This window comes from Oncorhynchus keta, chromosome 35 (genome assembly GCF_023373465.1).
Source record: "Oncorhynchus keta strain PuntledgeMale-10-30-2019 chromosome 35, Oket_V2, whole genome shotgun sequence".
NCBI classification, from domain to species: domain Eukaryota; kingdom Metazoa; phylum Chordata; class Actinopteri; order Salmoniformes; family Salmonidae; genus Oncorhynchus; species Oncorhynchus keta.
The window spans coordinates 13,305,175-13,326,001 of NC_068455.1; the positions used below are offsets into that span (position 1 = coordinate 13,305,175).

General features: G+C 40.7%; 1 protein-coding gene and 1 non-coding gene across 3 annotated transcripts in view; one reads left to right on the forward strand and one right to left on the reverse strand.

Annotated features, from left to right (window-relative positions):
• LOC118369119 (otoferlin-like) overlaps positions 1-18,585 on the forward strand; it is a 46,779-nt gene extending 28,194 nt beyond the window's left edge. For both annotated transcript variants that reach the window (XM_052496595.1, XM_052496596.1), the window contains exons 27-39: positions 4,073-4,182; positions 7,866-8,003; positions 10,098-10,235; positions 10,451-10,578; positions 10,819-10,989; positions 11,573-11,733; positions 11,980-12,122; positions 12,363-12,451; positions 16,296-16,394; positions 16,501-16,742; positions 16,999-17,177; positions 17,416-17,516; positions 18,019-18,585. In XM_052496595.1, coding sequence (XP_052352555.1) covers positions 4,073-4,182; positions 7,866-8,003; positions 10,098-10,235; positions 10,451-10,578; positions 10,819-10,989; positions 11,573-11,733; positions 11,980-12,122; positions 12,363-12,451; positions 16,296-16,394; positions 16,501-16,742; positions 16,999-17,177; positions 17,416-17,516; positions 18,019-18,199 — 1,880 coding nt within the window. In that variant the 3' untranslated portion in view covers positions 18,200-18,585. The remainder of the gene's footprint in view (positions 1-4,072; positions 4,183-7,865; positions 8,004-10,097; positions 10,236-10,450; positions 10,579-10,818; positions 10,990-11,572; positions 11,734-11,979; positions 12,123-12,362; positions 12,452-16,295; positions 16,395-16,500; positions 16,743-16,998; positions 17,178-17,415; positions 17,517-18,018) is intronic.
• A 970-nt stretch (positions 18,586-19,555) lies between these two features.
• Positions 19,556-19,628, reverse strand: trnaa-agc (transfer RNA alanine (anticodon AGC)). The gene has a single exon. It is a non-coding gene; the product is annotated as a tRNA-Ala (tRNA).
• Between the last annotated feature and the right edge of the window lie 1,199 nt (positions 19,629-20,827).

Consider the following 20,827-nt stretch of genomic DNA (forward strand, 5'->3'; position numbering starts at 1 on the left):
TGACCTGTTTGGAAAGCTCATTGGTCTTCATGGTGTCGCTTGCTTGGTGGTGCCACTTGCTTCGTGGTGTTGCAGACTCTGGGGTCTCTCAGAACTGGTGTATATTTATTGAGATCATGTGACAGATCATTTGACACTTAGATTGCACACAGGTGGACTTTATTGAACTAATTATGTGACTTATGAAGGTAATTGGTTGCACCAGATCTTATTTAGGGGCTTCATAGCAAAGGGGGTGAATACATATGCACACACCACTTTTCATTTTTTTTGTTTTGTTTTTTTCTGAAACAAGTTATATTCTTAATTTCACTTCACCAATTTGGACTATTTTGTGTATGTCCATTACATGACAATCCAATAAAAAAATATATTTAAATTAAATGTTGTAATGCAACAAAATAGGAAAAACGCCAAGGGGGATGAATACTTTTGCAAGGCACTGTATTTATAACTAACCCTTCTTCTACATGTAGTTCTATGGGTATTACAGTCTGCTATCAAACATCAACACTGTAGCCTATTGGCTATTATAGCCAGCCTTCCTCAGATGCTAGCCACTGCTCCATGATCCACCACCAACCACTCCACTTCAATCTTCTTTAACAGCTTGCTTTATTTTAATGGATGGCCATATTTTCACTTTTAGGTGGCTAACGAGCACGTTTTATCTCTACATTTCCTTCCTAACGCTAAAGTTTGAAAGTGATTTGCTTGGACATAGTTAAGCTTGTCGACATGTTTCAGCTAGCTAAGTTACCTAGGTTGAAGACTAATTTCTCTGTCTCCCCTCCACCACGAGCGAGGCTAAAACAACTGCATTTAGGAGCTGCCTTAAAACCTCTTAAATGTAATGGCAAAATGTTGATTTTTGCCTAAATAAAGATACCCAAAACGAACTACTATTCATGTGTAATTACAAAGTGACATATGTCTGTAAATTAGATAATTCCAGTGCTATTACATATTTGCAATCCCTAAATGCTAGTTGTTCAGTATAAAAACACAATTTCTACCATATCAACCTCACTCCAACATTGTGGTGGTGTTATGGGGTATCCAGGGTACATTCAAGTGTCCTTTCAACCTCTCCAAAGTGTCAGAATGTGGTAATTGCACTGTTTTTGCACACTGGCTGTGCCTAAAAGTTATTTTTCACTATAATAACTAACTTTCTACAACACCAACCTCTCTCAAACAATAGTTTTTTTCTCTCCAAAGTGCCTGAATGTTTAGCCTGGGCATATCCAATGTATTGGTCCCACATATAAATTAACTGTTTACAAAAACAATATAAAAACAACAGAGACATAACAATATATATCTTATCAAACACAAACCTTCACTAAAAAAAGGTGCACAAATATAAATAAGCTGAACTATTTCCAAATGGCATTCATGTTGTTTTCACATCCCAGGTGTAGATGATTCGATTTCACTTTCACCATAGCTTGTGCATGTCGTGATAGTCTTTGAAGCAGTCCCTCTCTGCCTGGAAACAAAAATCGATCTGGTATTTCAGACAGAAGATGTGGCTTTTCACCCATTTTTCCCCCGGTGTTTTGTGCAATGTACGCTGTTCTTTCTTTTGTATTTGGCATGTATGTTGGATAGTCTTGAGAGGGTCGTGAGGTTGCTTTGGGCCCCCAATTCAGACATTTCCAACAACAGTTGCTCTCGGGAGGCCAACTGGGAGAGAGGGGTTTGATATTTCACTTTGGCCATCTGCTTGTGGAGAATGAAAGCATTTACTGTAGCAATGTCCATAGTGGTAAAGAAATATCTTATACCACTTCCTGGTCTTGTGGAGGACCTGGTAGTAGCCTATCAGAGCATCAGCTAGGTCAACACCCCCCATGCTGGCATTGTAGTCCTTCACAGAAACAGGAATGGGGACACTTTTCCTCACTCATGCTCCAATGGCATTTTTCACCCTTCTTGAGACATGGTCGTTATTGAATGCCTTATGCTGTGTGGTGAGCATGGTTACTCCCCTAGTGTCCTTCCATTTCACAAAAAGCAGCTTGTTAGTCCTGATCCAACGTATGGTCCCCCTCTCCACTGTCTTTGTCATGCTGTTTACCTTGGTCTTGGGGAAACCGGTTCTGTTAGGACTAATGGTGCCACAAGCTCCTATTTTCTTTTTCAAGGGGTCTATGAAAAGTGGATGTAGAACCGTCAGATGGGGTGATTGACATAGCAGTGGGAGGTGAAGACCTTGACCGTTCGGTGGCGCTTGCTGGGGAGGGGTGGCTCCCAAACGTCGTCATTAAAATCCTCTGTATCCTCCACTCTGTGGTGAATAAAATAAAGGAGTATATTGTTGTAAAACACACACAATTACAGTTGACTAAATTTACAAAACAACAAGCCTAAACTATCTGTAACCTTTATTTAACTAGGCAAGTCAGGCAACACCGGCCAAACCCGGACGACGCTGGGCCAATTGTGCGCCGCCCTATGGGACTCACAATCACCACATAGAAGGTGTGAAGCGCAAACATACACACTATGCGAACAGTAACACTTTGGAGACAAAGGCAGATGTGAAGACCACAAATAAACAATGCCCATGAGAGTTTAGTGGCCTCTCCAATGACCATGAGAGTTTAGTGGCCTCTCCAATGACCATGAGAGTTTAGTGGCCTCTCCAATGGCCATGAGAGTTTAGTGGCCTCTCCAATGGCCATGAGAGTTTAGTGGCCTCTCCAATGGCCATGAGAGTTTAGTGGCCTCTCCAATGGCCATGAGAGTTTAGTGGCCTCTCCAATGCCCATGAGAGTTTAGTGGCCTCTCCAATGGCCATGAGAGTTTAGTGGCCTCTCCAATGACCATGAGAGTTTAGTGGCCTCTCCAATGCCCATGAGAGTTTAGTGGCCTCTCCAATGACCATGAGAGTTTAGTGGCCTCTCCAATGACCATGAGAGTTTAGTGGCCTCTCCAATGCCCATGAGAGTTTAGTGGCCTCTCCAATGACCATGAGAGTTTAGTGGCCTCTCCAATGCCCATGAGAGTTTAGTGGCCTCTCCAATGACCATGAGAGTTTAGTGGCCTCTCCAAAGTTACAAGGATGAAACTTAGAACTAATATGAAACAAACAATAACTGCTTTGGAATTATATGACATTGATATGACTTGTTACGTAGGCCAATGTAAACTAAATCCAAAGCACAAAAAGTAGACAACTTATAAAAAACTAAAGACATATAGTAAATTAGCTATATAATGCCATGAAAATAATGTACTTACAGATCTAAAAGTGGATCCAATCCTCCTAGAAAGCAATCTTTGTTGGACGAGTTGAAAATCCTCTTTTTAGGTTCCTGTTCGATATTCTTCGTTTTTACCTCCCCCCCTTGAGAAGCCGTCTTTTATGCTAAAGCGATGAAATTAAAGCGATGAAATCTGTTTACAATGTAATGTAGCGTGCTCGGTGCGTTCCGTCTCTGAGACAGGTAGTAGTAGTTCGCATTACACATAAAAGTTTCTAGGCCTTGCTTTGTCCCACCCAGGTCAAGTGCATATCCCTGGAAAGCTTATCTCATTGGCTACAGTACTGTCAAGGTGCCATAGTAGCCAGTCCCCTGTATAACGGATGCCTACGGCGCGTAAGCAGGCAACGTCATATTTGTGAGGCGCAAAGATATAGTCACTCCGTGGACATTCGATGTTGCCATTAAGTCATACATCTTCAGGTAACATGGCAATAGGCTAGATTTGTTCCTACCAACGTAACGATTCATTTGATACCCCCCGAACAAAGACCAAATCGAAGCTTACCTTGTAAGATGTTTGCTGTTTGGTGAAAACGTTGTTTATCAATAATGGTAGGTCACAGGCAGACAAATAATACTATGGAGACTTGACATTTACATTTATAAAACAAGAAGACAATGGGAAAGCGACCACGTAGACTTTATTAGATCAATTATTTCAATAAAATAACATTGGGTGTTAACTGTTGTATTGTTGTGACATGAAATAACAGAATTGCAAATCTCCTGGATATTGGTGGGGCTGTTCACTGACTCCCCCTTCACCCCTCACCCCTTGTTCCCTGACCTATACTCAGAGATCAAACCTGATGACTCTCCTGTCAAAGGAAAGAAAGGAAAAGGAAAGGACAAGAGGAGGCCTGGAGACATACCAGAGAAGAAGAAGCACAAACTCAATGAGCTGCAGGTATGTGGCTACTCAATACCACCCAGCGAGCAAAACTGATTACATTTCCTTCAGAAACTATTCCAACCCCTTGACTTACTCCACATTTAGTTTTGTAACAGCCTGAATTCAAAATGGATTAAAAATATATATAATCTCACCCATCTACACACAATACCCCATAATGACAGTTAAAAATGAACAAATGTATAGAAAATGAAATACAGAAATATCTCATTTACATGAGTATTCACACCCTTGGGCCAATACTTTATAGAAACACCTTTGGCAGTGATTACTGCTGTGAGTCTTTTGGGGAGTAAGTCTAAGAGCTTCGCACATCTGAATTACAATATTTGCCCATTATTCTTTTTCAAATTCTTCAAGCTCTGTCAAGTTGATTGTTGATTATATGTATATGTATATATAATTATATATATAATTTTTTAACTAACCCCCCTCTTCGGAGGACAAAAGTAGCTTTTTTAGTTTTTAGTTTTTTTAAATACATTTTACGTATACGTTTTACATACATGGTACTTGTATATACTGCATTCACATAGCACAGATATTATATATACTTACCGTACAGTGCATTCAGAAAGTATTCAGACCCCTTCCTTTTTCCCACATTTTGTTATGTTACAGCCTTATTTTAAAATTAATTCAATTGTTTTTCCCCCTCATCAATCTACACACAATACCCCATAATGACTAGGCAAAACCAGATTTTTAGAAATGTTTGCAAATGTATTAAAAATACAAAAATGAAATATTACATTTACATACGTTTTCAGACCCTTAACTCAGTACTTTGTTAAAGCACCGTTGGCAGCGATTACAGCCTCTAGTCTTCTTGGTTATGACACTACAAGCTTTGCACATCTGTATTTGGGGAGTTTCTCCCATTCTTCTCTGCAGATCCTCTCAAGCTCTGTCAGGTTGGATGGGGAGCGTTGCTGCACAGCTATTTTCAGGTCTCTCCAGGTGGGCCACTCAATGACATTCAGAGACTTCTCCTGCATTGTCATGGCTGTGTGCTTAGTGCTTAGGGTTGTTAGTGCTTAGTGCTTTGCCCCAGTCTGAGGTCCTGAGTGCTCTGGAGCAGGTTTTCATCAAATATCTCTCTGTACTTTGCTCTGTTCATCTTTCCCTCGATCCTGCCTAGTCTCTCAGTCCCTGCCACTGAAAAACATCCCCACAGCATGATGCTGACACCACCACGGTGCCCAGTTTCCTCCAGACGTGACGCTTGGCATTCAGGCCAAAGAGTTCAAACTTGGGTTCATCAGACCAGAGAATCTTGTTACTCATGGCCTGAGAGTAATTTAGGTGCATTGTGGCAAACTCCAAGCAGGCTGTCATGTGTCTTTTACTGAGGAGTGACTTCCATCTGGTCACTCTACCACACAGGCCTGATTGGTGGAGTGCCGCAGAGATGTTTGTCCTTCTGGATGGTTTTCCCATCTCCACAGAGGAACTCTGGATGCTCTGTCAGAGTGACCAAGGCCCTTCTCCCCCGATTGCTCAGTTTGGCCGGACAGCCAGCTCTAGTGTGTGTGTGTGTGTGTGTGTGTGTGTGTGTGTGTGTGTGTGTGTGTGTGTGTGTGTGTGTGTGTGTGTGTGTGTGTGTGTGTGTGTGTGTGTGTGTGTGTGTGTGTGTGTGTGTGTGTGTGTGTGTGTGTGTGTGTGTGTGTGTGTGTGTGTATATGCATTCGGAATGTATTCTTACCCCTTCACTTTTTCCACATTTTGTTACGTTACAGCCTTGTTCTAAAATGGATTAAATATATATATATCATCATCAATCTACACACAATACCCCATAATGACAAAGCTAAAACAGGTTTTTAGAAATCTCTGCAAATGTATTAAAAATTAAAAATAGAAATACCTTATTGATCGAGGTATTCAGACCCTTTGCTATGGGACTCGACATTGAGCTCAGGTGTATCCTGTTTCCGTTGATCATCCATGAGATGTTCCTAAAACCTGATTGGAGTCCACTGTGGTCAAATAATAATAATCACAGGCAGAACAGTTGAAACAGGAGTAGCAGCACGGCCAGGTAGACTGGGGACAGCAAGGAGTCATCATGTCAGGTAGTCCTGAGGCATGGTCCTAGGGCTCAGGTCCTCCAAGAGAGAGAAAGAAAGAGAGAAAGAGAGAATTAGAGAGAGCATACTTAAATTCACCAGGACACCAGATAGGACAGGAGAAGTACTCCAGATATAACAAACTGACCCTAGCCCCCCGACACATAAACTACTGCTGCAGTTTTTCACGCTCAACAGTTTCCTGTGTGTATCAAAACTGCCCAAAAGACATCCAGCCAACTTGAAACAACTGTGGGAAGCATTGGAATCAACATGGGCCAGCATTCCTGTTTAACACTTTTGACACCTTGTAGATTCCATGCCCTGATGAATTAAGGCTGTTCTGAGGGTATAGGGGGGGGGGGCACCTAATGGTTGGCATACTCAGTGTATATACATACATACACACTTGCATACACACTGTATATACACGTTGCTAGACAGCCATTTTCAAGTCTTGCCATAGATTTACAAGACGATTTAAGTCAAAACTGTAACTAGGCCACTCAGGAAGATTCAATGTTGTCTTCGTAAGTAACTCCAGTGTAGATTTGGCCTTGTGTTTTAGGTTATTGTCCTGCTGAAAGGTGAATTTGTCTCCCAGTGTCTGTTGGAAAGCAGACTGAACCAGCTTTTCTTCTAGGATTTTGCCTGTGCTTGTAGCTATATATTTATTTTTATCATCCAAAAAACCTTCATAGTCCTTACCGATGACAAGCATACCCATAACTTAATGCACCCACCACCATGCTTGAAAATATGAAGAGTTGTTTTGTTGTGTTGGATTTGCCCCAAACATACTGTATAACGCATTGTATTTAGGACAAAAAGTTAATTTCTTTGCCACATTTTTGCAGTAGTACTTAAGTGCCTTGTTGCAAACAGGATTCATGTTTTGGAAAATGTTTATTCTGTACAAGCTTCCTTCTTTTACTCTGTAATGTAGGTTAGTATTGTGGAGTGACTACAGTATTGTTGATACAGCCTCAGTTTTCTCATATCACAACCATTAACCTGTAACTGTTTTGGCCTCATGGTGAAATCCTTCCTCTACGGCAACTGAGTTAGGAAGGACGCCTGTATCTTTGTAGGGTGTATTGATACACCATCCAAAGTGTAATTAATAACTTCACCATGCTCAAAGGGATATTCAGCGTTTTATTCTTACACATCTGCCAATTGGTTACCTTTTTTGCGAGGCATTGAAAATCATTCCTGGTCTTGAGGTTTAATCTGTGTCTGAAATACACTGCTCGATTGAGGGACCCTACAGACAATTGTATGTGTGGGATACAAAGATGGAGTAGTCATTACAAAGTATTGAACACAGAATGACTCCATGCAACTTATTATGTGACTTGTTAAGCACATTTTTACTCCTGAACTTATTTTGGCTAGCCATAACAAAAGGGTTTGAATACATTTCAGCTTTAAATGTTGTATTAATTTTAAAAAATGTTCTACAAACAAAATTCCACTGTGACATTATGGGGTTTTGTGTGTAGATCAGTGACACAGAATCTCAATTTAACCCATTTTAAATTCAGGCTGTTCAAAACAGAAGTTTGGGCAAATACTGTATAGTCTGTTTTTGTATTTCCTTATTAGGTGTACCCCAAGGAGTTGGAGAAGGAGTTTGATAACTTTGAAGACTGGCTTCACACCTTCAACCTGTTCAGAGGGAAGGCCGGAGACGACGACGACCAGAACATGGCGGATGAGGACAGGATTATTGGCAAATTCAAAGTAAAACCACTTTTACATAGAGGGCCTTACCTTCTTCTTACCTTCTTCTTTGTCGGCGACGGAAGAGAGAAGGAAGTAGACTGGTCTCAGGTCTTCTTGTGCTGTACATTAGATTCTGCCATAGTTGTTCAATGACGATAGGAGTTGTCTATTGGAGTTGTCTATAGGAGTTGTCTGTACAGCATACAAATATCTGGAACCAGGTTAGGAAGAAAATGTACTGAGCATACGGAGTCCATTATTTTGTTGAATACCACACCCCACCCCACCCAATCCTAATATAGTGATGTGACATGAAATAACAGAGTTGCATGCAAAGGGTAAACCTACATGAAACACAGACCTTATTTTAAGGGTTTCTAAAATCCCTTATGGGAAAAATGAATAGTGGGAAAACGATTTCCCTGTTTGACCGCTAGGTTTTATGGGTATTATGACACCTCCACTGTGACTCTCTATTTCAGTTGAATGTATCCCCCCCTTTCCAGAATCTAACACAATTGTGCATGTCTGTTTGTGTTTCAGGGTTCTCTGTGCATGTACAAGGTGTTGGACTAGATGTGATTGTATTAACTCTGTGTGTATCTGTGTGTTTCAGGGTTCTCTGTGCATGTACAAGGTGTTGGACTAGATGTGATTGTATTAACTCTGTGTGTATCTGTGTGTTTCAGGGTTCTCTGTGCATGTACAAGGTGTTGGACTAGATGTGATTGTATTAACTCTGTGTGTATCTGTTTGTGTTTCAGGGTTCTCTGTGTATGTACAAGGTGTTGGACTAGATGTGATTGTATTAACTCTGTGTGTATCTGTGTGTTTCAGGGTTCTCTGTGCATGTACAAGGTGTTGGACTAGATGTGATTGTATTAACTCTGTGTGTATATGTTTGTGTTTCAGGGTTCTCTGTGCATGTACAAGGTGTTGGACTAGATGTGATTGTATTAACTCTGTGTGTATCTGTTTGTGTTTCAGGGTTCTCTGTGTATGTACAAGGTGTTGGACTAGATGTGATTGTATTAACTCTGTGTGTATCTGTTTGTGTTTCAGGGTTCTCTGTGTATGTACAAGGTGTTGGACTAGATGTGATTGTATTAACTCTGTGTGTATCTGTTTGTGTTTCAGGGTTCTCTGTGTATGTACAAGGTGTTGGACTAGATGTGATTGTATTAACTCTGTGTGTATCTGTTTGTGTTTCAGGGTTCTCTGTGCATGTACAAGGTGTTGGACTAGATGTGATTGTATTAACTCTGTGTGTATCTGTTTGTGTTTCAGGGTTCTCTGTGTATGTACAAGGTGTTGGACTAGATGTGATTGTATTAACTCTGTGTGTATCTGTTTGTGTTTCAGGGTTCTCTGTGTATGTACAAGGTGTTGGACTAGATGTGATTGTATTAACTCTGTGTGTATCTGTTTGTGTTTCAGGGTTCTCTGTGCATGTACAAGGTGTTGGACTAGATGTGATTGTATTAACTCTGTGTGTATCTGTTTGTGTTTCAGGGTTCTCTGTGTATGTACAAGGTGTTGGACTAGATGTGATTGTATTAACTCTGTGTGTATCTGTTTGTGTTTCAGGGTTCTCTGTGCATGTACAAGGTGTTGGACTAGATGTGATTGTATTAACTCTGTGTGTATCTGTTTGTGTTTCAGGGTTCTCTGTGCATGTACAAGGTGTTGGACTAGATGTGATTGTATTAACTCTGTGTGTATCTGTTTGTGTTTCAGGGTTCTCTGTGCATGTACAAGGTGTTGGACTAGATGTGATTGTATTAACTCTGTGTGTATCTGTTTGTGTTTCAGGGTTCTCTGTGCATGTACAAGGTGTTGGACTAGATGTGATTGTATTAACTCTGTGTGTATCTGTTTGTGTTTCAGGGTTCTCTGTGCATGTACAAGGTGTTGGACTAGATGTGATTGTATTAACTCTGTGTGTATATGTTTGTGTTTCAGGGTTCTCTGTGCATGTACAAGGTGTTGGACTAGATGTGATTGTATTAACTCTGTGTGTATCTGTTTGTGTTTCAGGGTTCTCTGTGCATGTACAAGGTGTTGGACTAGATGTGATTGTATTAACTCTGTGTGTATATGTTTGTGTTTCAGGGTTCTCTGTGCATGTACAAAGTGCCAGTGTCAGATGAGATGCAGAGGGAGATGGGCTTCGACTCCAACATGGGCATGTTCCAGAACATTCCAACCAACGACCCAATCAACGTTGTAGTCCGGGTCTATATCATCAGGGTATGTACACAACACAACACAAAACTACACTACACTGCACAACACGACACTACACTTCACTGTCTACACTTCACTACACTACACTGTACTAAGTACTACTTCCAATCCTAAATTTCCGAATGAATCTGGGAAGCTACAGACAATAGACTATCCTGTGATTATTAACATTTAATGTCTTGATTGTCAAATAAAACCAAATAAACCGTTTTCTAAAGGCAACGGATCTGCATCCAGCGGATATCAATGGAAAAGCTGATCCGTACATCGCTATCAAACTAGGAAAGTCAGACATCAAAGACAAAGAGAACTACCTCTCCAAGCAACTCAACCCCATCTTTGGCAAGTAAGTGGAGAAACTCTTAATGCAAAATTTCGTCCATTTCCACTAACATTCATGATGAATGAATGAATTCTTAATAGCAAACGAGATAGCCAAGTAATTTACTCTGAAGACTGGTGCTGCTTGTATAGTTGTAGCTTGTATAGTTATAGCTTGCACATTTAAAGTGTAAACATGTTGAAAATAATAACCATAAGTTATGACCAAAGACTTTAAAAATGTCATTTATTTTGAATCCATCAGATCTTTTGACATGGAAGCCACATTTCCCATGGACTCTACACTAACAGTGTCCGTCTATGACTGGGACTTAGTGGGCACTGACGACCTGATTGGGGAGACTAAACTGGATCTGGAGAACCGTTACTACAGCAAGCACAGAGCCATATGTGGCCTCCCATCCAAATATGCCGTGTAAGTACTATTCCAGTAGCCTGACGACTCACTAAATTCTTCCGCTGCTCTGTCGTTCGCTACATACTTTAGTCTGACACTGACGTCATTGAAGTCATTTGTGGTGACGAGGGGCACGAGGGGCGTTTTACAAAACAAAGTCATCAGTGATTGGATCGTCTCTAACCAATCAGAGTATCAAAGCCAATGATGAATTCTCAAACCGCCACTTCACACACGTGTGTTCTGGTTCTGGCCCTGGAACAATCAGACGGCTCCAAATCTGTGAAGGATCGGTGAGGTCCTCAGATCCAGACTCATTGCAGGGAAGAAATGAATGAGGTCGTGGCGTAGCGTTTGGCCAGAGCAAGGAGTCTGGGTAGCCAGACAACTATTACAGCAAAGCACAGAGCAAAACGTGGTATCACATCCATTTAGGTGAACCCTTTCTTTTGCCTAAAAATATACGTACAACACAGGATCCTGTACATGATCTAATTCAGGACTGACCTAGGTAAATAAACCATACATAAATAAATACCCAATGTCTTAGAACTGCATACAATTTGTTTGTCTCCATCTTTATTTTTTTCCATCCCTGTAGCCATGGCTACAATGTGTGGCGGGACCCCTTGAAGCCAACCCAGATCCTGGCCAAGCTGTGTAAAGAGGGCAAGCTGGACGGGCCCCACTATGGCCCTGGAGGACGGGTCAAGGTGGCCAACAGGATCTTCATGGGCCCAACCGAGATCGAAGATGAAAATGGTACTGTATGGAGTACAACACAACAACATTACCTGAAATGCTTTTCTACTCTCACCTGCTGGTTACTGTACCACCAATCATATTCTTCTCTGCCTGGCTGAAGTACCTCGTCATGTACAACTGATCATATAGGTCTATGTTCTTATGAGCTTTCCCTGTGGGTAGGCTAGGTAGTACTCGACTTGTCTAGTACCCCAGGTTGACAACTACTGCTGTACTGCCTGTCTGGGTTGGTCTGTTCCTTAGGTCTGAAGAAGCAGACAGATGAGCACCTGGCCCTGACGGCGCTGAAGCACTGGGAGGATATCCCTCGGGTGGGCTGTAAACTCATCCCAGAACATGTGGAGACCAGGCCACTCCTTAACCCTGATAAGCCTGGCATCGAACAGGTACTGTAGGACAAGGTTGCCTTTAAGCCCGTGCTTGTTAAATGCCCAAGTGCCTGCTTCAGTGTTTCAAATGATCCACCTGGCGAAGGTAGTAAAGCCAATATAAAGTACAGTAAAGTAAAGATGACACATTTTCCATGTGAATGTAGGCCTGATTGATTAGGTTTGATTGCTGTGTAGTTGAATTGTAGTTGAATTGTATCTCACCCCGTGTTTATCTGTGTGTTTCTCATTGTGTAGGGGAGGATTGAGATGTGGGTGGACATGTTCCCCAAGGATATGCCTGCACCTGGACCGGCCATTGATATCGCACCCAGAAAACCAAAGAAGTAAGTTCTAGTACAATGTAATGTGCTTTGAAAAAACATTTAGTAAGAGAATTTGAAATGTGAAATAAAAGTTATGAGGAATGAGCATTGTCGGCAGGGTTAGATATCAGTAATACACTGTATATTAGTGGGGCGAGGGTCAGCTGTTTGTTCACCCGTACCCACCCGGAATTGCTAATGACCCATCCGCATCGCCCAACTACAGTGCCTTGCGAAAGTATTCGGCCCCCTTGAACTTTAGGACCTTTTGCCACATTTCAGGCTTCAAACATAAAGATATAAAACTGTATTTTTTGTGAAGAATCAACAACAAGTGGGACACAATCATGAAGTGGAACGACATTTATTGGATATTTCAAACTTTTTTAACAAATCAAAAACTGAAAAATTGGGCGTGCAAAATTATTCAGCCCCCTTAAGTTAATACTTTGTAGCGCCACCTTTTGCTGCGATTACAGCTGTAAGTCGCTTGGGGTATGTCTCTATCAGTCTTGCACATCGAGAGACTGACATTTTCCCCCATTTATTCTTGCAAAACAGCTCGAGCTCAGTGAGGTTGGATGGAGAACATTTGTGAACAGCAGTTTTCAGTTCTTTCCACAGATTCTCGATTGGATTCAGGTCTGTACTTTGACTTGGCCATCTGTACTTTGACTTGGCCATTCTAAAACCTGGATATGTTTATTTTTGAACCATTCTATTGTAGATTTTGCTTTATGTTTTGGATCATTGTCTTGTTGGAAGACAAATCTCCGTCCCAGTCTCAGGTCTTTTGCAGACTCCATCAGGTTTTCTTCCAGAACGGTCCTGTATTTGGCTCCATCCATCTTCCCATCAATTTTAACCATCTTCCCTGTCCCTGCTGAAGAAAAGCAGGCCCAAACCGTGATGCTGGCACCACCATGTTTGACAGTGGGGATGGTGTGTTCAGGGTGATGAGCTGTGTTGCTTTTACGCCAAACATAACGTTTTGCATTGTTGCCAAAAAGTTCAATTTTGGTTTCATCTGACCAGAGCACCTTCTTCCACATGTTTGGTGTGTCTCCCAGGTGGCTTGTGGCAAACTTTAAACTACACTTTTTATGGATATCTTTAAGAAATGGCTTTCTTCTTGCCACTCTTCCATAAAGGACAGATTTGTGCAATATATGACTGATTGTTGTCCTATGGACAGAGTCTCTCACCTCAGCTGTAGATCGCTGCAGTTCATCCAGAGTGATCATGGGCCGCTTGGCTGCATCTCTGATCAGTCTTCTCCTTGTATGAGCTGAAATGTTAGAGGGACGGCCAGGTCTTGGTGGATTTGCAGTGGTCTGATACTCCTTCCATTTCAATATTATCGCTTGCACAGTGCTCCTTGGGATGTTGGGAAAGCTTGGGAAATCTTTTTGTATCCAAATCCGGCTTTAAACTTCTTCACAACAGTATCTCGGACCTGTCTGGTGTGTTCCTTGTTCTTCATGATGCTCTCTGCGCTTTTAACGGACCTCTGAGACTATCACAGTGCAGGTGAATTTATACGGAGACTTGATTACACACAGGTGGATTGTATTTATCATCATTAGTCATTTAGGTCAACATTGGATCATTCAGAGATCCTCACTGAACTTCTGGAGAGAGTTTGCTGCACTGAAAGTAAAGGGAATGAATCATTTTGCACGCCCAAATTTTCAGTTTTTGATTTGTTAAATTCTTTTGAAATATCCAATAAATGTCGTTCCACTTCATGATTGTGTCCCACTTGTTGTTGATTCTTCACAAAAAATACAGTTTTATATCTTTATGTTTGAAGCCTGAAATGTGGCAAAAGGTCGCAAAGTTCAAGGGGGCGGAATACTTTCGCAAGGCACTGTATATGTGATAAAGTGAAAATCTGAGGCTCTCATCCGACCCCAACACTCTAACATAGAAATGCACTGTGGGCTTTTTTTGACATGTTTCTGCTTATAATTTCCAACATTTTTGTCGTCACCTTGTCTATAACTAGATACATGCAGCTTCTCTCCTGTCATTACATGGGGCGACAGGTAGCCGAGTGGTTACGGCGTTGGGATAGTAACCGAAAAGTTGCTAGATCAAATCCCTGAGCTGACAAGATAAAAATCTGTTTTCTGCCCCTGAACAAGGCAGTTAACCCACTGTTCCTAGGCCGTCATTGTAAATAAGAAGTTGTTCTTAACTGGCTTGACAAGTTAAATAAAATAAATGTGTTTCCCTGGAAGATGAAATAAACCCTTGCTCACCACAATAATGTCATAAATCTCTAAAATGAATGTTTCAATATAGTTGACATCTGTAAAGTTTTCTGCTTCTGTCGTGGATCCAAAAAACCCAGGGAAAGATTTTCAGGTTGTAAGGAAAGTTGTGAAAATGGCCCAAAATGTTTCTGATAAGATTTCATTTCAGCTTGGATGCGTATTTTATGTGGTTGAAATACTATCAGCTTTTATGATGATGATAAAGATAGCGCCTCATACAGATGTTGTATGGCGCCTTTCAATCATCACAGATAACATAGACCGCACTGCTACCATCCTCTTTTACCACTTCACCAAATCATTACTGTTCTGACCCTCCCTTCTCCTTATTTTCAACTCTCCATTTCGCAGCTTTTCTCTTATCGAATTAAACTCAGACATTGTCCTTTTTGCCTCCATGGATTGACGTTAACTTTTTCTGCCTGTTCCCAAAAGCATTTGGCGATTATCCTAGGCGTGCACTAGTAAAGCTATTTGGTGCGCATAAGAGCAGATAGACCCTAAAGTTTAGGCTTACACACTAGATACCCTAAAATAATTAAAGGAAAATCTCAATGTAGCCTATAGATATATATAAATTGCTCAAGAATTCTACATTAATGAGGTTTTAATGTATTGTTTTCTCTTTATTCAACCCGCCATCCACCCGCACTTCATCCACACAATATTTCATGACCCTAAACCCACCGCCCCGCGGATATAACCACGGGGACTATGGATTATGAGTCAACCCACACGTCACTACCATGGCCGGCCCGCTCATTAGGCAGGATTAGATTGAGGTGAATTTTGCCAAAAAACAATGACAATTTCTCTAAACCAGTGGCATATGGGCTTTTTAGGTGAGCGCCCATGGCACCTTTTGATAAGCAGTGCCTACTTTGTCAAAGGCAGGGGTGCAAAATATCAATCTTGTCCATTCCCAGCGTGCCTCTCCAGGGTTCTGTTGGAGAGGTGCATCTCTGCAGCGCTCCACCAGCGTTCTGTCAAAAAAATGGTCTAACATAAATCATATGGGTATAGGATATGGTAGAAAGAGTATGTGGCCTTTTCTGTAGCCGACAGGCTGGAGATATAATGTAATGACAATGTAATGAGACAGACACTTTTGACATCATGCAAGTTTCTCCGATCAAATAGCCTAACCTAAATGGTACCCAATCAAATAAAACAGGAGCTGTCATGTTACCGAACAGGTCAAAGTAAAATGGACAATATGGAATGGACAATCACAACAGAACGGCAAGACCGGCCCTGATCACTACTGTATATATATATATATATATATATATATATATATATATATATATATACTTTTTTGGTTACTACATGATTCCATATGTGTTATTTCATAGTTTTGATGTCTTCACTATTATTCTACAATGTAGATAATAATACAAATAAAGAAAAACCCTTGAATGAGTAGGTGTGTCCATACTTTTGACTGATACTGTATGTAATATCAGTAAATTCACAATTTTATATGATAAGATATATCACATAACAGAGATTTTAAAAACACAATATGCAACAAAAATGTTTCTGTGCCTCACTGATGTGACACTGAGCTGTTTGGTCGTGGGCAGGTTTGAACTGAGGGTGATCATCTGGAACACAGATGAGGTCATTCTGGAGGATGATGACATCTTCACTGGAGAGAAGTCCAGTGATATCTTCGTGCGGGGGTAAATAATGTTTTCTTTGAAAGTATGTATGTTTTTCTAACTTCTGGAGGTGTACTAAATATTAAAACCATGTCTTCTACTTCTTCTTCTTCATTTCATTCAACAGCTGGCTGAAAGGTCAGCAGGAGGACAAGCAGGACACAGACGTCCACTACCACTCCCTGACAGGGGAGGGTCTCTTCAACTGGCGCTTCATCTACCCCTTTGACTACTTACAGGCCGAGGAGAAGATCGTCATCTCTAAGAAGGAGTCCATGTTCGCCTGGGACGAGACTGAGTATAAGATCCCTGCTCGTCTCAACCTACAAGTCTGGGATGCTGATCACTTCTCTGCAGATGACTTCTTAGGTGGAGTGATTTCATTTCCCTCTACTAAACATTCACCATAATGATTTTCTGAGCTGTAAATGTTGCTCTTTCTGTGAATTTAACATTTCAGACTAGGGCTACTTTTTTATATTGAATTTGTATTCTGGGACATGGAAAGTACTGTTGTGGCAGTCATAACAACAACATCAACATAACAACAACAACAACACAACAACAGTTGAGAGACCTTTATGCATATCGAATAAATATGCCTGATATTCTTGTCTATTCCCAGGCGCCATTGAGCTGGATCTGAACCGTTTCCCTCGTGGAGCGAAGACAGCCAAACAGTGCTCCATCAACATGGTGCTGAACGAACAGGATATTCCCATGGTGTCCATCTTCAAACAGAGGAGGATCAAGGGCTGGTGGCCCTTCCTAGCCAGAGACGAGAATGACGAGTTTGAACTTACTGTATGTAGTGTGGACTGGATTAAACACAGTAAACTATGCACTTGACAAAATGATTTCTTTGATTAAACAACGCGTGACAATTGAGTTACATTGTGAAGAAACTAGCCGAGTTAAAGACTGAACAGAGGTCAGTTTGGAAATGTAACAAATCAGTCAAAAGATAAAGAATCACTAGACCTCCTTTGTATACTGTATGAACCCCAGTGTTTTGGTAATGATGTTGTTTGTGTCTTTGCAGGGGAAAGTGGAAGCAGAGCTGCAGCTGATGACTGCAGAGGAGGCTGAGAAGAACCCAGTAGGTGAAGGACGCAATGAACCTGAACCCCTGGAGAAACCCAAGTAAGAGCACCGTTCACCTACCACTAAGCTAACAATTACAGTGTCAAATGTTGGATCCAACTCAATGTATTTCAACGAGGAAGGTGCATTGGAGTGGGGAAGGGACAGGAGCATGAGTTTTTTTGTGCTAAAACAGGTTGCACTTAAACAAAGTTATACCATGCGGTCGGAACGCAACCTCGTCAGAACGCATCCCTAATGTAAAGGTCCATTTGATTAAAAGACATAAAAATGATGGAATAGAGAAGGGGTCTTTTATGAAATTGCTTTGACTAAGTACTGGATTTGAACAGGGATGATCATGCTGGCCAATACAGAGCATCAGCAGTCCAGTTACTAAAATACCCATTCTTTTTGCCATCATTTTTATGGGTTTGTTTATATTTACAGCAAACTGGACCTGTATCTTAAAGTCATATTTGGTCATCCTCTGTGTCTCTGTTTGATGGCCTTATAAGGCATTAGCGCAGTCTAACCAACCAACCCTGTCTCTCTCTCCCAGCCGTCCAGACACAGCCTTCCTGTGGTTCCTTATGCCTTTCAAGGCCATCAAAAACCTCATCTGCAACCAGTACTTCTGGCTCACGGTCAAGTTAGTTGTAGCCCTGCTGCTGGTGCTCATCCTGGGCCTCTTCATATACAGCATGCCTGGATACATGGTCAAGAAGCTAATGGGGGCTTGAGAAGTGGAACATCTTAAAAGGGATTGTTACTCAACAACATCCAAACTCAATAATATATTCAACGACTTGTTTTCAGTAACAGGCATCCCCTCTTCTCATGGAGTCCCTGTAACGTTGTTGCTATTTGACAAGACAATCGTACACACACCATGTTTCGTTAAAAAAAAGGTAGTAGTAAACATTTTAATATTATGGGGTTGCAAAAAAGTTCGATCTACAAAGTAAAATGTTTTGTTTTGGAGTTCCTATTTTGTTCTTGCTTGAAGTCATGTATTAGTCTTGGTTTGCACTGACTGACTTTTCTGTGGCTGTTGATATTGTCTTCGTTTAGCAGTGTGAAGTATGTAGTATTTTACATATAATCTGTTTTTTGTGAATAAACTGATAAAAACAATAACTTAGTCTGTTTCTCTTTGTCACTCCATGCATCTGAATCCAATACAATCTGTTTTCAGAATATCTTAGCAAGAAATGAGGCATCAGTATTATGGATCAACATTTCAACAGGAAGGCTATGTCTGGACTGCCTGATGAAACAAATATCGGTTGGTTAGTTAGACTGCAGTAAAGTTAATAATACAATTGAAAAATAGCTTGTGGTACAGTAGGTTAAAATTCTTTGGACCTGCCATAAACATGTATGGTTGAATAATTATGTCTCATTATCATCTAATAATGATCATGACTAAATATGAGACATTTGGAGTCAGTTGAAATGTTGATCCATAATATATATAGCCTTCAGTGGAGTGCATTGTTTGGTGTATCTAGATAAGCAAACGTTGTACAACGCTGCCCATTGAAACTTCACTGAGTGTCTGAGGGGTTCTTGACTGTAAAGGTGTACGACATCGATGTGCTGTTAGGTTTCAGCCTTTCACATCGGACCCGGGTATAAATACTAATCGAAATTATTTCAAAATTCAAATACTTTGTCTTGAATGGGGTTGCCTGGCTTAGAATAGTCGCAAAACTGAAAACCCACTCATTTGGTATTCTAGGCAGTCTAGAGCAAATTAGTTCCAAGTATATGATCGATTTTAAATAGTATTTGAACCCATATGTATAATTTACTGTGATTTTATTGGAGTGTATTTGCCTTGAGTATCGAGCACACAGCGCTGTCCAGTATTGAATTAAGGATTTTGTTCCGATTTGACTGTTTATTGTGATTGTCCCACAACCAACAAAATAATGGATCTATTGAAGAAAACGTTTTGTAGGTTAAAATTATTTCGTTCTACAGGTTGATTTTCATACTTGATGTAGTAGTATATAATACGTATTTTAATTTAAAGTTAGAGTAAACTCATAATAAATGCGCTTTATATTCACTTGCTCTCCCAAGAAAAGCTTTGGAGGATGCGGGCATCGATCCCGCTACCTCTCGCATGCTAAGCGAGCGCTCTACCATTTGAGCTAATCCCCCGGATAACAGTTATAGGGGCTGTGTAAATACAACAGCTTGTCAGTGTTGTGTCGAATTATAAACAAAATAGATTGTACGCATTGGGTAGAATGAAGATTCGACATTCATACCCGACATTTTCTTTTTACATGTATTTTGCTTGATTGGTCTACGAAAATAATAGAAGACCAATGCTATTCATTTTTTTCAACGCTGCAACACTTTGTGTGGAACAATAATGCCCTTTACAGTCCTTGGATGGAAACGCACTCTTTTTTTGTCCCTACTAATCTGCGCAATGATTTATATAAAAATTATGGATTTACTGACAAAATTACATGACTCTCCGCCCTAACAATGGGAATCGTTGTCCACAAAGCAGCACGACGGACTGTCTAGCTCCCGCATATCCTTTATTTGGATAAGTGGATAAATCTCACTTTTCTTATCCTGTTTTGAATATTCGATGGCGGTTGTTGATGTCAACCGCCTGTAATTCAATGGCGATAGAGGCTATGCTACTAGCCTCATAACATGAATATGCATATAACCATTTCGAGACAACTCCGATATACGTTTTCTCTCAATGTTGATGAATATCACTTGTCTTATATCAGTACACTCGTAACAACTTAAGCGTACGAAACTTATATTCGATCAAATAAACCTTACAAGCATTACACTACAGACGCAAAAACATCTGCTAACCATCTGTGACCACTAAAAGTAGATTTTTAGCAAATTAATTTATTTGTTGACCAAATTCAACCTCCATACAAAAACGCCTTGCTTGGTGTGCGAAACGAAAATACGCCATCTGCTGGAGGGAGACAGATTTTCCGCCGAGTTGGGGATTTCTTCCCCTTCCTCTGTTTTGAAGCCACCGCGCCTCCATCTTGGCACTCCCCCACCATTGTAAAAAAAAAAGAAAAATGTGGAAGCTAAATGCATTAATCAATGTCAAAATATGTTTTGGCGCCGTTTATTCTATTATAAACACCTCAATGCATACTTTTACATTGTATTATGTGATCGAAGCATATAAAAAATGTATTTAAAGTATAATCTTTTTGAAAGTGTGGATGCTACTGTCCCCTACTACAACCAAAGAATACCTAATAAAATACACATAATTTTGTCCTTGAAACATTTAATTGAAATATTGTAGAATTCCATTCATTCATATGGAGTACTGCTCCTTCTGAGTGCAAATATCGCTG